This window comes from Anopheles coluzzii, chromosome 3 (genome assembly GCF_943734685.1).
Source record: "Anopheles coluzzii chromosome 3, AcolN3, whole genome shotgun sequence".
NCBI classification, from domain to species: Eukaryota; Metazoa; Arthropoda; class Insecta; order Diptera; family Culicidae; genus Anopheles; species Anopheles coluzzii.
Genome location: NC_064671.1, coordinates 28,587,698 through 28,603,357, shown reverse-complemented (window position 1 = coordinate 28,603,357; position 15,660 = coordinate 28,587,698). Strand labels below are relative to the sequence as shown.

Here is a 15,660-nt window from a genome sequence, read left to right as displayed (position 1 = left end):
TGTACTATATTTTATATTGTTTCCTTTTTCTCCCTTTTTTCTTCGCAGTGTTTGGTCATGAAATTGGCGAGTGTCCGGACGACGAGACGTACTAAGGCAGGTGCGGCGAGCAACCCGTGCATCCCGTCGTGCTTATTTGATGGATTTCTTCCTTATTTGTTTTAGATTAGACATAGTTTCTCTCCCCTCTCCCCGTCTAAGATAAGAATTTTTGGAATCAATTTTACGCACTAGAACTTGTTATGCAGTTATTTATTTCAACACCAAGAGAGGAGGCAGCTTTAATATTTAAAAACAAACCGAATTGCCTAAAATGTGTGGTTTCTTATGTTGAACGATTTCGTATAGGAGAGCGAACGCGTACGTGTTTTGTGTCTTTGTTCTGCTATTTTTTAATTATTCCCTTAATTTTCTGATTGCGTTCGGATTGATGATAAAAACAAACTACCACACACAGACACATCAACAGTAAAAACAGTAGACATGATAGATAGGATTAATTCAATATTTATACTGAATCCAATATAGGTCACACATTCTTAAACATTAAAAAGCCTGCCTGTTCGCACACCGACATTCCAAGAGGGTAAAAACGGACCGTGAACCCTCTCTCTCTCTGTCCCGCTGCTCACCTACTCTCCCCTCCCGCCATTTGGTGTATCCGAAATAATCCTAATCACCACCCTCCTTCTTTTCCTTCATCGCCTCCCGGAACCGTTCCTCGAACAGGGACAGCTCGGACAGCAGATCGGTGATGGCGTTCATGAACGCTTCGTGAGGGGAATATTCCGACGTCGTCTGGATGCGCAGTACGAACTTGTGCTCGAGCGGGTGGGGAAGTTTGTAGCCAGCGAACAGCACGTTCGGATCCTTCAGCAGCTGGCTGCAGGGGGCGCGGAAGGATGAAGAGGAGGAGAAGCCATACAGGATGGGCGCGAGAAAGAAAAGAAGGTGTGCGCATGTAAATCAAAATCCCGTGGCATGGTTCATCAATGGCCCGAAAAAGCCGCTCAATGAAATACTCACTTGCGAATCATGTTTCCCAGCGTGTGATCTTCCTTGTTGACGGTGAATATGGCAGCGTTTGGAACTTTCATGTCCAGTTCTTTGATAATTCTGGTGCAGCGGGGAAAGAGTAAAGCAATTCGTTTAGTGTGCATTCATTCGTTGGATCGGTGCGGAACGCCAGAGCATTCGCCCAGAATGCTACCGGTCGACCGATTTGGCTAACTTACTTCTTCTCTCCTTCGTACAGAAGGAAAGATTCGAAGGTCGGTGGTGCGTTCATGGTTGAAAAATCAGTTGGCTCGACAGGTGTAACAAATAAACAATCAAAACTGGCGCTTTTTCTATTACTTTTGCTGTGTTTTTACTGCTACAAACAATATCACACGGTGCGTGGTTGTTTACCGCAAACGTTCGTGTTTTCTTTCTCTTCTTGGCGAGTTCGATGACGGTTTGCCGATTTTGACATTTCAGCAGCGCTTTCACGGACAATGGGTCTAGCGAACTAGCAATAATCGCGTGGATGACAATCAAATGAAAAGTTTTTTTATTCACAAATTGATTTTTATTAACAATATTTATGCAATACAAGTAATTTCTTCATCTATAACTCAGTTCCGAAGCTGTATTGATTGTATTCAACCTTCAAATTGCAAAAAATACATTCTTTTCATTTGCATAACATATAAAAGACGTGATTTTTTTGTGCCACATTCAATATAATTCAATAAATAAACTATCATGAACTAATTGCGTCCCCATTATCATTGTTAAAAGATTATAAAATCATCAAGAAACATACTTTTTCCCACAATTCGTGTGTTTCGTTTTCTCACGCCAACGGCTCATTCAAACGTGACAGCTGCTGGCTGCTGTTGGCTGGCTGCTGCTGCTGGATGCCGCATCAAAACGGCAGCGTCGGACGGTGAAGCTGCGTAGCTTCGTGCTTTCGTCCTGCTTGCTGTCTGCTCACACACAGGCACAAGAAGAAGGAAAGAAAAACAAGAACGCAGGCAAATGCGCTCCGTTTCTTCCTCGGCTCGTAGTCGTTTTCTGTGGCCCGAATCGTGCGAATGTCCTGTGGCCAACTCCCGTAGTGTCCAGCCGAGAGCGCATACCACTACCGTGTATACCGTGGCTCCGTTGCTCCGAAGGAATGTGGAAAAGTGTAAATTAATCGTGCCCAAGCTGTTTTAGCCTGTTTGTGAGAAGAGTCGGTCGTGTTCCGGTGGCGGTGTGGTGGTGGTGCGGTTTTTGCTACGACAGGAAGCAGCGGTAAGCGGACGGTGTGGGTGTGTGTGTGTGTGTGTGCGGAAGAAAGCCTTATGTGCCTACGGGGTGTGCCGTGCGGGAGCAGATTGTTGCCGCTTGCCTGCCCGAGATCGATGGCGATTCCGTAATCACAATCAGAGGGCGCATCTAGCACCTAGGCCGGAACAGGTATACCACACACAGCTCCAAGCAAGTTCCCAGCCAGTGTGTGTCGTCGGTGTGTGTGTGTGGTCCTCTCGGAGGCTCGGCTTCTTTCTACGGCGACTGGAGTGCTCTGCCCATTCATCCCGGGAGGCTTGGTGTGGTGTGTCGTCTGATTGTTGCGTCTGGCTGGCTGTCTGCATGTGTGTCTGTGTGTTTGTGTGTGCATTTTCTCTGTTCTTCCAGTACCACCAGAGCGAGCTACAGTCTCTGTGTGCCCTCTTGCCGTAAATGTTTTGCAGCGGGCAGAGTGAATGAAAATCCGCCCCGAATCACAATCGAACCCTACGGTAGTTAGCCCAGCGCCTGGCAGAACCTAACCCTGTGTCAGCCCATCCACAATGTCAATCCTGGAACAGGCTCAGCAAGGGCTCGAATTGGCAACCCCGAAGCTGTGCCCAGCCCCTTGGGTGACAACTGCACTGCCAGCTGTTTTGTTTGGTTGGCGATTCCCGTTTTGCCCAAACTCGCGCTCCATCGTTCGTGCTCCAGCCGTCCACTAGCATCTTCTTTCCCCCTTTCTCCTTGGACCTTGGACCACCACTTGCCAGGCCCTTCATTTGCCCACCCAAATGCAGGATTGTTGCAGTGCAAAGACGGGGGTGACCGGACGGCGTCAATGCGGGCGAGACGGCGATTTCTTTGACAGCCGCTGTCACCAGTCGTCGCATGTGTGTGTGTGTGTGTGTGTGCGTGCGTGTGCGTGTTTACAGTGCTTTCGGGGAAGCGAAACAGAAGCAAAGCAGGCGAACAGGCGTAGCAGCAAAAAAAGCAAAAACAACAAAACCCTGTTTGCCTACCACCCGCGTCCCACCGGGCGTACAAAGAAAAGGATCGCAAGTGTGTGTGGGGGGCAGGCAAAAAGAAAAAAGAAAGAACGAAATTGCAGTGTGCAAATTTTGGGTGTATGAAATAATTTATACCTTTCTGCTTTTTTTTTTCTTTCTACAGGCAGTCGTGTGCAGCGTGTGCAGTGTGTGTGTGAGTAATTGTTTTGTTCGATCAGTGTGGGAACGGTTTGTGAGTACTGTTGCGGTGCGTGTGTGTAATACGTGCGTTTGTAAGTTGTGTAAGCAAGAGTGTGTGTTTGTGCGTGCATGTGCATATTGTTAAAGTGCGAACCCGTCCGCGAAACGACGCGTGTAAAACCCGGTTTGCCCCTAGTGTGCGAGAAGCCGCCCTTGCTGTCTCTAGTAGGGATCTCTGTGTCTTGTTCGTTGTCTTGTGTTGTGTGCGCGCATTTACTGGCTCTTCCGCCCGGTCAACTAACGCTCTACATCCGCACGTGTGTGGCTGGGTGCGTCAAAGCAAACCAGTGGTCAAAGCAAGCGGTGCCGCCACTCTCGCCTACCGATAAGCATTACTGTGTCGATTACACTTGGCTCATACACTACACACACCCTTCGAAGCGAAGTAACCAACAGGCGGGAGAGAGCAGCGCTAACACAAACCGGAAGATACGCACGCTGCCCTCTTGTACGTACAAACGCAAATCCTTTTGCAAATTGTGTGTGTGTGTCTGTGGTTAAGACAAGTGATTTCGATCGTTCGATCGGGTGGAGATTCCCGTGCGAAAGCCCATAGAGAAAGAAGACACACATATACACACAGCGTAGTAATGGCTGAGGCAGCAAACAACGGTGCTGGAGCGTCGGGATCGGGCGCCAACAACAACCCGAACGCCGAAGTCGTCATCCGTGGACAGGTGTTCGAGGTTGGCCCCCGGTACACAAATCTGGCCTACATCGGCGAGGGAGCCTACGGAATGGTGGTGTAAGTATCCTTGCCAACGTTGCCTTACCTTCACTGTCTCCTTTTCTTCGTGACCTAGTTTTGAGTCATCCCATCAGCGCTTCGCTGTCGCACCGTTCTTCGCAAGGGGGGTGGGCTGGGTTACCTTATTTTTATTAGCTTCTTTTATTAGCATCTTCCCATCTTGGTGGGTCGTTTGCGTGCTGCTTTTATGTATGCGCTTACGCGGGTGTGAGAGCCTTCCCCAACCGTTGGTGACGTCACCAGCCTAGAATCAAACACTTCGCTCTCACTGCGGTAATCGAAACGCAGGAGGCTAAGAATAAGAAGGATTGCTATGATGGAAATAACTGCCGTTTCCCATTCCGCTTTCCGAGCTTATCCAGCTGGGCTCCTTTTGGGTGGATCGAGGAAGGGAGAGAGCAGTGGCGAGAAGATGCAAATAGCCCCATTTGCCTGGGACGCGCACGGCGAAAGTATGATAGTGTGTGGCCTGCCTGGGAGCTACTGGGGAAATCAATATCCCATTTAGCGAATATAGCATTACCACCCCCTCCAAACCCATCCCACCCACCCTATGGCAAGCATGGTAAGGGTGTCTGTCGGCTGTTTATAGCTTTTCTTGTGCTGTCTTCGACCTTCTTCGACCACCGTCGCAGTGTGTTTGCTTTGGAGACGATTCTCCTGAAGCGCAAAGCCATTGCACTGCTGCGTCACCGTGTCTGTGGCAAGTGTTTCTTTTTGTTTCTTCTTCGTCTTCTTCTTCTTCTTCGTACTGCACGAGAAAGGGATAAGAATAAGGCAAAGGTTTTCCCCTCCATCTCCCAGCCCAGTTGGTGTGTGTAATTGACGCATTGGAAGAATGAGGCTCATGCCGGGCTCGGTTGTGATAAGGACTCCAAATGCCCCTTTTCGCACACTCTGATTGGGTTCGTAAAGGGGGGAGGGGGTGCAAAGGTTCTCGAACCAGACAAACGCACTCACACACACAGGACGACACAGGGGGATTTGAAGCTGCCTGTCAGCATTGATCTGTGGCGCGCTGTACGCCGTTCGCCTGAAGTGATAATGTATCAATGGGGTTTGATGATCACTGGAATGCACTTTACTTCCGGAAACCAGAAAAATAGTAGCAGATTACGGAATGTACTTACAGGGTTTCCCACGATTTATTGGTCGTCCCGCGATTTTTTCCTCGTATCCCATTGGTTTTTGGTTCGTTCCCATAATTCATTGGTATTTTCCGATTGGATATCGATACAACTTGACCAAAAAATTATGGGAAACGCCCCAAAAAATCGTGGAAACACACTAACAAAAAATATGGAAAGCAATCAAAAAATTATTCAAACCAATCAATAAATCGTGGGAAACCCTGTAAGGAACAAACCATTTTTTTTTATTTTGAACTTTTTCAATACGTGAACGATTATTTAAAAATGTATTCATCTGAAGGAGCAATAACTGTCCCACCACCACGGGGGAAGAATCCCACTGTTGTAGGATATTATGCCAATGGGAATAATATCCTATCGAAGAATCCATATTGCCAATGATAACAAACATTTGTTTTCAAAATAGAGGAATTGTTTTTGCACGATTTCTGCTTAAAGACAGGAGGAGGGGCACGACTAGCTAGGCTGCGTGTTTATATTGATCCTTGATCGAAATTTCGCCGAAGGTGCGATTTCCATTTCCATTTAATTACACCGAGCACACTCCCCCTGCCACTGGGACCTGCTCCCGGTGCGGTGTGCAAATTCCACAGAATTTTGAAGCAATAATTCATCGAATGGTATAATATGTCCCTTTTGCTATCGGGCTCTTCGTACTGATATCGTTACATTGCCCTAAATTCGTGGTTTTTTTTTGTGAGTGCTTTCAGCAAAATTTGAATACGGAAAAGTTGTCTCTGGTTTTTCTTCTTCTTTCAAATTTCACATTTCAAATTTATCTTTTACTGCACACCAACATCCTACCGCAATATCGGCATGAGAACGCAATAATCTGCTACATGCCAACAAATACAAAAAAGAAGTATCCCCAGTGCTTAGAGGGGAGCATAGAGATAATCTTCCTCTGGAATAGGTTTTTGCGCCGCCACCCAACTGTTAACTTCCCGAACGAAATACGCTCCGTGCTTCGATCGTGTTGTAAAAATTGTTGTAACGCTTTCCTACACACATTTCTTCGCCCTTCCTTCCCCTATAGCTCCATCAAACTCCGAGGTGTTGTCGGTGTGTCACGTGTTGCTTCCCCATTCACTTCGTTTCTCGTGCACAATGCCACGCGCAAGTATCCATCGGGCCAAGAAGTGTGTAGGGGAACGTGGGGCAATATGGTCACCTGCATCATTGGCACGTTAAAACGTTTATAATGACTTCTAATGATTGGAAAACATCAAATACAATGTTAAGAGCACACCCTGAACGTTTCTTAACCTAAGATTTATACATAAATGAATTAATTAAAAAATAAAATAACTGGTCAAAACGATGTTATTTGTACCATCTCTGACCAAAATAAGCTTTCGTAAGATTTTAGCAAATCATTTTAGATGAAAAAGGATGTGTATTCATGCTCATGAAATGTATCTATGATTTATGATTTATCCATTTTGCCCCTTTGTTTTGATGTGTTTTGACCAGTGTTGCGAACGGTGATAGTCGTCGACATAAAATTTTACAAAATGATACTTTTTGAAGCATCGCATTCTAGATCCACGCATTCATTCGACAATCACGGAAAAAATATCATTTGACACGATGATATTTTTTCTGCTACAATCATTTGACTTTTTGATTTTGCTGTACCTCAAGTGAATTAGATCTTCATCGAAAATGGGTCCTTTTTTCTTGTTTTCGCGTGAATTTCTATACTCCTGTAAGAGAATACCATTTTCCTGGTTAACTGAGTGAAAATATCAAGTGGTCTAATGGCTTAGTATCGGTAAACGCACGATTAAGCAGTTCTGGATTATCACTGAAAAATGTCAAATGACATTCATTCTACATTTTTTGCAATCATGTCATCGCAAAAGCATTGATTGTTAATGCACAAATGATTGTCGCTTTTGGAAAGTCGTGTCATGGTAACCATGAATATCATGATCAAAAAATGATTTTGACACCCGCTTACTGCGAATATCATAAAAAAATGTCGACAATTAACAACACTGGTTTTGACATTTGGTGTATGACCATTTTTGCCCCATGATGAGATCTTTTTACACCGCACAATACGTTTTCACAACTTTTGATGTTGATTTTATTATTTCATTTTATTCATTTATATTTGTTATTAATGCGTCCGCTTCTGATTGATGAATAAGTAGTTCAAGCACTGATTACCGTCAAAATATCAGTGTAAAACGGTTCACCCAATGAGAAACAGAGCAAAATTCTTAACAGTGCCATTTTTGCCCTACTTTCCCCTAGTAGTAGGTAATACCTTACCTGGTCGCACAAACCGAGTGCGTCAGAAGGGAAGACTCGAGCAGTTGTGTAATGGTGAATATTAGCAGCATCTTCAACACACCCATAGCCTCCCAGCCACTGCCTAGAATACCTTTGCAGCAGCTTTTAGCTTAGTGTGGCGGTGTGTATAGTGTGGCTCTAACTGCTGCTAGTGTTTGGACCGTCTTTCGGGAGGAGACGACGTGTACGTTCCCTGAAGCACGTACGTGCATGGGCTCCTCATCGGGGGATGTACACACTCGCACACACGTTGTCCTATCGTTTATGAAGAACCGGATTAACCCTTCGATGTGCCGTATTGGGGTGTTTGCTTGCTACTCGTTCAAATAGCATGTCCTGCTTTACACTTCTTTACACAACCAAGGCGCGATAAATCAGTTCCTTTTTGGGCGTGTTAAGTTTTTTGGCGATACACAACGATAAGTCTAATGCTGCTTCCTACATTTACATACTCATGCAAAGATTTAGCATACTTTTCTTTGTATGCTTTTTCCTCCTCCCCACTGAATGTTGCGCAGCTTTTGGTGGAAACGCAGCCAGGATTTCGACGTGCCATTCCTTCCGTGCGGAACGAGGACACGATATTCGCGACTGGCGGACTTTTTTCCTTTCTCCAGGGATTACCGTGATTATCCGGTTCCTCCCGCTCCCTCTGCGATGCACGCTGGGTTGTGCGTTTGCGTGTGTGTATGTGTGTGTGTTTGTTGTTGTTTGATCTTTGGATAGAAAAGATACGGCGAGCATATAAAACACAGCAAAACTTCCGGCTACAGTTTGGCGATTATGTTGCCTTTTTTCTCCTGTTTTTGCTTTCGGTAAATACGTGAGAGGCCTTTTTGGGGTGGGGTTTGGGACTGGGAGGAAAATATGTTCTTTTTCCAACGCGGGTTCTTTGCAGCATTCTTTCGCAGGAGGCAGCAGGAGGCTCTCATCCATCTTGCACGCCGCGCCGTACCTGTTGACCGAACGCGTTATCATTGTGCCGCCCTTGCTACGTGCGAGGTGGAGTAATCTACAGAATATAACGCTTTATTTCTCCCCCGTCATTTGAAGAAAGATGTGTTCGGTCCCGGTGTGTTGCCGCAGCAGGCAGGATAATGAAAGTATAATTACATGGGCGGCGGAAATGTTCCATTGCGGACAGTTGAAGATTTCACAGCATTCGGCTACTTTTAAAGCACCTTTTTTTGTATGCTCTGTCATACTGATATAGGGAAATTTTTAGATTGGTATTGTTTTCTGCGTCTTGTACTTGAGGATGAAAAAGAATGAATGAATAAGAAGTGTGCTGACAGCAGGGACATTGTTGTTTAATTAATCACCTTTTATTACTTCTAGTTACTTCACTCTCTAAATATGTTAAAACATAAGAAAACATAAGAAGAGAATAACAAAGAGTAAATCAAAGGTTCTAAAGAATAAGTTATTCTTCTTCTTTGGGACAACAACCTTTTTCGGTCAAGCCCTGCCTGTACACTTACTAGTGAAGTGAGCTTGGGTTTCAGTGTCTTTTTGTTACCATAGCAGGATCGTCAATCCTATTCGGTCTATTCGGGGCTTGAATCCATGACGGGCATGTTGTTAAGTCGTACAACAAGAATAAGTTATAGTTTGAAGTAAATCCTTGATTCTTGGAAAAAAAAAACTTGAAATCATTCTGAAACATGAAACCCTCAATATCTACTCAATCTTTGAAGCAGTTCTCGAGAAAGCAAAATCTCGAGAAGAACAATTTCAATTCCTTCACACGAAAAACAATAGTTTGTTTGTAAACATACGATAATTAAGTTAAAAATGATGTCCAATTTTAATAACTTTCTACGGATGTCAGAATGCGTTAATGGAAAAGAAGCGGAAGCGCATTGCCCATCGAAAAGATCTTCTTGGAGTGGATGTTTTGAATTTATAACAACTTCGAATTTATAATTATAAACTTCATGAATGAAATATCAGTCCAAGAAAGAAGCATTAGCTTTTCATCTCATCGCTTTGTTAGACGTCCAGAACACGCGGTGATATGCATAATTTACGTTTGTCGAAGAATTGGCAGCAGTAGCTTACGAGAGCACTAATGATGGCGAATTCATATTATTGCTTTTATAAAAGCTTCAAACAAAGAGAAACTTCAATTACTTAATGTATCTCTGGAGATTGAAATAATTTCCTCAATCCTTCATTGAACCTTAAATTGGAGCTGCCCAAAATTACATAATCATGATTCTGTGGCCCATCAAGATGAGCCATTTTCCACGTGCGTCGTTACGTGTTGCGGTTTGTCCTGTTTGCTTGTTCGGTTGTTGTGGTGGTGGTTGCGGGTGTACAACAAAAAGAGAACTCAAATTTTGCGTTTCCAGATAATTAAAATACGATCTCTCTACCAAAGAACACGTGCGGGCATGTCTTCGTGCGAACACCACGTGCGGTGTGCGTGTGGAAAGCAACTTGAAACTGCAAGCTCAGCTCAGGGTTGCGTGTGAAGGAAGCATTTAGTGTAAGGGAGGCAAACGCTCTGCCTATTGTACCTGGCGAGCACACCGGTGGGTGTTAATTGTTGTGCGCAATGTCAAAATAGTTGAGATTTTCTAGGTCACTCTCCCGTACGCTCGTTACGCGTTAAATGGCGAGGTGTTTAGAGCATACTGGAGGTGGTGAAATGACAGGACGAAAATGTTGGCAAGCTATCAAAGCCTGTGCTATCGGACTTAAGGATGTGTTTTAAAGCTTTCAACATTAGACATATTCGCAGTGGAGTGAAATATTGCAACATCCAAACGATATGATGGCAACACATAGTAGTGACACTTTTAATACGTCCTTACGGCATAACTGAACAGGCAGTAGAAGAACATAACATAGTTCACCTATAGAAATGTGTTCCCATTTTATGTGGCGTGCTTTTTTCGCTCGCGTGCACCACTTTCATCAGCATATTGCGCCTCGACCATCTATTGTACTGCCGCCGTGTTGTATATTGTGTGCAGCGAATAACCGTTTCATATGCTACTGTTGCCCTTGAAGCTTGAAGGCACAGTTTTCCATTGCCGCGAATCTTTGATTACGCTGCACACAGCAACACACTTTCCGGCACAAAAGCTCATAACCACAAAACGACGACGACGGAGGGCTGCTCGCTGGTAGAGCAGGAGCATGAGCATGAAATGCAACATGATATGACTCTGTCGGCTTCCATCGCTGTCTCCTGACTTACGTCAAGATGTTCTCGCTGCGGCGCATTCTATCGGACAAATGAAGTCCACTCACGAGACGACTGCTCGCCGCACTTGCTTGCGGGCGAAAATCGGTCCCACTCGAATGAAAGAAGCAGAAAATCATTTTCCGTGTTCGCGTATCCTCGCGTCCGTCTAGCAACTGCCCGTGACATGCACGCATCGGTGCCACATGAATTCTACGAGTCCTTGGGGCTCGTTTGAGCGAATAAATGGAGGACACAAAAAAACAAACAAACTGCAAGACACCGTCCACCAAAGGCTTTCCTCGAAAGAGAGCCACAACAGTGCGTCCCCACCGGCTCTTTCGATGGCATTGTGTTTCTGGGTGTGACTCTCAAGGGCGGCGTATCGTTTGATACCAAATGCTGTTTTGCCCTCAACGATGAATGAAACGCCCTCGCCTCTCAGACCGGTTCTTTATCAGCGTACGAGGAAAATGGCACTGCAGATACGTACCCTTTTTTTATTGCCGGCCATGTTGTGTGGATGCCTGCGATAAAAGTGCGTGTGCGTGAAAGAAGGTGTGTGCGGTTTGTTTGGAGCCCTCCTGGTGTCAGAATAAATGCGATTGAAAGGATAATATCCACGCATGCATTGGGGAGGGAATACAATTTCCCGGTTGCTCTGGTTGCTACGTCAGCACTTGATTGCAGCCATTTTTTGGGGCTTAAAGCGTTTTTCGCGCCCAATTACCAACTGTTCGCAATCTAGCGGCAATGTTCGATTGATGAAACACGTTTGTTGTCTAGCACTCACAAACAAGTCATGACTTGTATTTTAGCCATCTCTTGACGAAGAGATGGAAATCGACAAACATTGAGCATCGGTGCTGACTCCAAAATGTCAAAATCATATAACAACACAAAGTTATGTACTCTTTGCACATAATAACGACAATTTGTCTGATCTCTGAGCTTATCTCTAGCAGGATATTACAGTAATTTTACTGCATACGGTTGTTGTTTTCAACATATCCTGGTCACGGCACCAGAAATGATGATTTTTTTTTTGAAAAATTGAAAACTGATGTAGGGGGCCTTCACGATTCTAGTTAGTTTTTTGTATGGAGTTTGACAGTTGGAGGCTGAAATCATGTAAACAATCCATACAAAACCACACAAAAAACTAGCCTGCAATTTTCAGTCTAGATTATTCTAGCCACAAAGCTAGAATTAGATTCGAGTATCTGCTAGAAAAATGTCAAAACAAGGTGGTGTTTACATTTATCCCAAGGTGCATTAAAGAAATCAGGTGGTCGAATCTGGAATCAAAGTTTATGTAGTTCAGGTGGTCTCATAGCATGTTTTTTATAACCAAATTTGAATATCACTTTTTGACAGAACGAGTGAAAACTTTTGCTCCAACGAGCTTTCTGCAGGCTTGACGAATACTCAAAACACTCTTACAACCTTCATTCAGAAGCAGAAGCGATAAAAATCAGCCTTCTAAATTCATACACCTTGGGATAAGCCCACCTGTATATTATACTCACTTAGATAGCTGCTCGAAAACTGCTATACAATGCAAACAGCTGACAGGCTGAAATTTCAGCCTACGAGCAAGGATAATGTATTTAGAAGGTTGATTTTTATCGCTTTTGCTGGGCGACATTGTGGGGGACATCTGTCATTCTCTGCATACAAATTTCATTACCCCGCACCAGCCCTCCCCGATTTTTATACCGGAGCCCCCGGAAGAGAAATGTCAAGTCGAGAAATGTCATTTTGCTCTGAACAACTTCACCTTGTGATTTATAACACCTTGCCTACGAGCTTCAAACGGAAAGGGCCCCATAATTTTAAGGTCCTTTTTCAGTACTTGCGGCATTCAGGCGTGCCATTTATGTTAGGTGATTGAGATTTGGCAGTTGAAATAATAACAACAATAACAAAAATAATTATTGATGAATGTTTTTTTGTTTGCAGATGGCTTTAGATTTAATAACGCGATTTTATCGTTACGGCGACGTCATCTGAACATTAACAGTTTGACCAAAGAAAACATTGGTTGAAGTATCGGTTGACGGTCGAGCACACCGCAGTGGTGTGATGCAGTCTTTATTGCTTCGCGTAGGGTTATTTTATTGTGCGCTTTTCATCATTGAACAGCATTTTGAACTGCTTCAGAACGGAATATAACAGGAAAACACAGAGAATACGTGAAATGCTCTGAGTAGAGTTACGTATTATATTTTTAAAGCCTTTCTTTGTCCACGCCATGATTATTCTGGCATAAAGACATGTACTGTTGTTTCATCGTGTGAGTGCTGGCAACACTGATGAGTTAAACATCACATGCCTTTATCAATCTATGCCGATGGCAAGACTGGCAGAAGGTATCTTATCGCCGACCTTTCAACAACCTTTTTTTTACTTTATTGTCAACTTTTTCTTCAGTTTGTGAAGTGTGTTTTGTTCCTAACTGGCCGTGTGGACCGTGTGTGTGTGTGTGTGTATGTACATGTTGACAAACCGCTCAGCCAAACACACCTCTTATGGTTGCAAATATCGAGCACCCCACGGCCACCCTCGTTCGACTCGTGCTCGACGAACGCATGTCGCCATCGTCTAACGTGCTCTTATCACCGTCGGCAGCATTAGCCTAGTTTGTGCTGGCAAACTCACCACCCGATGATTGGCGTTCAGCCACGAGCGTGAAGCACGCTTACGTGATGATATCGGGCTCTTGTGGGAGCGAATAAATATAAAATTGACATTTTCAATAAACAGCAGCGATGCGCGCCTGTCTGCTTTTACGCGGCAGTGTCTTCGCACGGGGAGGGATCTATGAAACAGGCAGACAGCGGCAGCGGCAACGGCCGGGGGGGAATAATGTACCAACAAGATGTGTGATGATGAAGATTGCTTTCCTTTAATCTCTTTACCCACCCGCTCAAGTGGATGAAAAATGGCACAGACCCTCACGCATCCCCCCTGTGCTACATATTATGATAATATGCTCGTCGTCGCTGCAAATCATTTCCTCGTTCTACTGGTGCTTCCCTTGTGACTCTGTGGCCTGGGGGAGTGTTTGTTGAATATGGTTTAATTTAATTTCCCATCTCCAAGAAGCAACCGGAAGAGGGAGGGGCATGTGAAAATGATGACAGCTTTCTTTATGTTTTCGCTGGGTGGGTGGATATCGAAACATTAAAAGTGACGTTTAAAATCCCGACACAAAGCGATCGGAAAAGTGGCAAATGCAAATGCGCAGTGGTATTTTTACTTTACAGCTTTTTTTAAGCTTTCATCAATTACTCAAGCGTTGATTATCGAACGCAATGTTTGTAGAAGCATGCTTTCTCCTGTGTTCCAGGATCCCTGCCCTGTTTTATTAAGCTTCCTTCTGTGGTAGGCTTATGCGTTACTTTTTGAAGCTTTTTCTGTTGGTGCGTAAGCAATGCTGCAGGATCGTTTTCAAAAAAATCTGTGAGAAAGAGAGAAAAAGAGAGATGAAAAATGAGACAAAGGAATTAAAAATATGTATTCCTTGTCAGAACGCATAAAACAGAGTTTGTGTGCGCTTAAATGAACAGTAACAAAACCTGTCATGTGCAAAAAGGCTCAATTGTTGAGGTATATGGCTGGTTGAAGACCACAGCACAGGAGCAGACAGACACAGTAGACACAGTGCCTTTGTTACCATGCTACATTGGTTTTATGATCGGTTCATCAAATAATGATGCTTTCATTTTACAGAACTTTTACGTTTCACCACCCGCGTTTCCATTCTTGCATCATACTGGCGTGGCAGCAGAACATCGTTTGATTAAAATAAGGCGCATAATGTTGCATGATAAATTATTATTTGTAAAATAAATCAATCAATGGAGCAAAGAGCCTTATTGAATTGCATTATTATTGAGCAGGGCTTTGCTGTACCCGTTTCGCTTGTTTTGCAACTAAGTATGAATTGTTGCCTCCCTGTTATCTATGAACAAATTGAAAATATTTGAGAAGTGGTGTGTTTGTTGACGGTCTCCGCGGTCAATAGAACGATTAAACATGGCAATTATAGACTCAAGCACGGAACAGCACGGAAATAAGCAGCGAAAACGCAGTAAGCGCAGTTGCGCGACATTTTGGTCCTTCGAACCGGATTTGTTTGAAAGAAGCACCAGGTGGAGTGAAGTTAACGAACGAGGTGAAAATATTTTTTTTCCGTTCTTAGGAATCTTCTGGGAGGTGTTTAGTGGTTTATTGTCAAACTCTATGGTGAGATGTAACAAGTTGCTCGGGAGCACTCAATTAAGGTTTCAAGAACGTGTTGCTCGCATAGTGCTTTATGGATTGATTGGCAGTATTAGAGACTCTTGAGATCTTTTTCCAAATTTTCCCCTTTTTAATTTCTTATTCATTACTTCAAACATCAAACTAGTACCTAGATGTTGTGTCTGAGCAGTAGAAAAATAGTAACAGTACAATAGCACGGAAAATTAAATAACTTCAATAATTCAATTTTACCCCAGAACTTTAACAAAGTAATTATAGTTTGAGTCATAGCTTCAGATATCGCCGCCTATAGCCTACTCTTGTTATTAATGAAACTTTCATCCTTTTGATTTAGATTATCTGTATGCAATTCCTATCTACTACACGCATCTCGACCCACAACAAAAAAAGGCCTTCACTCGGCACTCGGAATCGTAAATAACTTAGCAGGGGCCAATTTCATTCAGCTTTAAGCATTTTCATATGATTTGTTTATTCGCAGTAACTCGGTTT

General features: G+C 43.9%; 3 protein-coding genes across 24 annotated transcripts in view; 2 read left to right on the top strand and 1 right to left on the bottom strand.

Annotated features, from left to right (window-relative positions):
* Window positions 1–574, top strand: part of LOC120957303 (restin homolog) — a 61,537-nt gene extending 60,963 nt beyond the window's left edge. For all 16 annotated transcript variants that reach the window (XM_049608690.1, XM_049608689.1, XM_040379429.2 and 13 more), the window contains one exon: window positions 49–574. In XM_049608690.1, coding sequence (XP_049464647.1) covers window positions 49–95 — 47 coding nt within the window. In that variant the 3' untranslated portion in view covers window positions 96–574. The remainder of the gene's footprint in view (window positions 1–48) is intronic.
* Window positions 492–1,442, bottom strand: LOC120957308 (DNA-directed RNA polymerase II subunit RPB11). Its single transcript, XM_040379451.2, has 3 exons — window positions 1,236–1,442; window positions 1,027–1,116; window positions 492–883 (listed from the first exon to the last, which is right to left on the bottom strand). Exons 1-3 carry the CDS (start codon window positions 1,286–1,288, stop codon window positions 673–675), a joined length of 354 nt encoding a protein of 117 aa, XP_040235385.1. The 5' UTR covers window positions 1,289–1,442; the 3' UTR covers window positions 492–672.
* Window positions 1,443–1,911: 469 nt separating this feature from the next.
* Window positions 1,912–15,660, top strand: part of LOC120957306 (mitogen-activated protein kinase 1) — a 55,606-nt gene continuing 41,857 nt past the window's right edge. Inside the window, exons 1-2 of one of the 7 annotated variants that reach the window (XM_040379446.2) lie at window positions 1,912–2,173; window positions 3,430–4,251. In XM_040379446.2, coding sequence (XP_040235380.1) covers window positions 4,097–4,251 — 155 coding nt within the window. In that variant the 5' untranslated portion in view covers window positions 1,912–2,173; window positions 3,430–4,096. The other 6 variants (XM_040379445.2, XM_040379447.2, XM_040379449.2 and 3 more) reach the window with 6 other exon arrangements.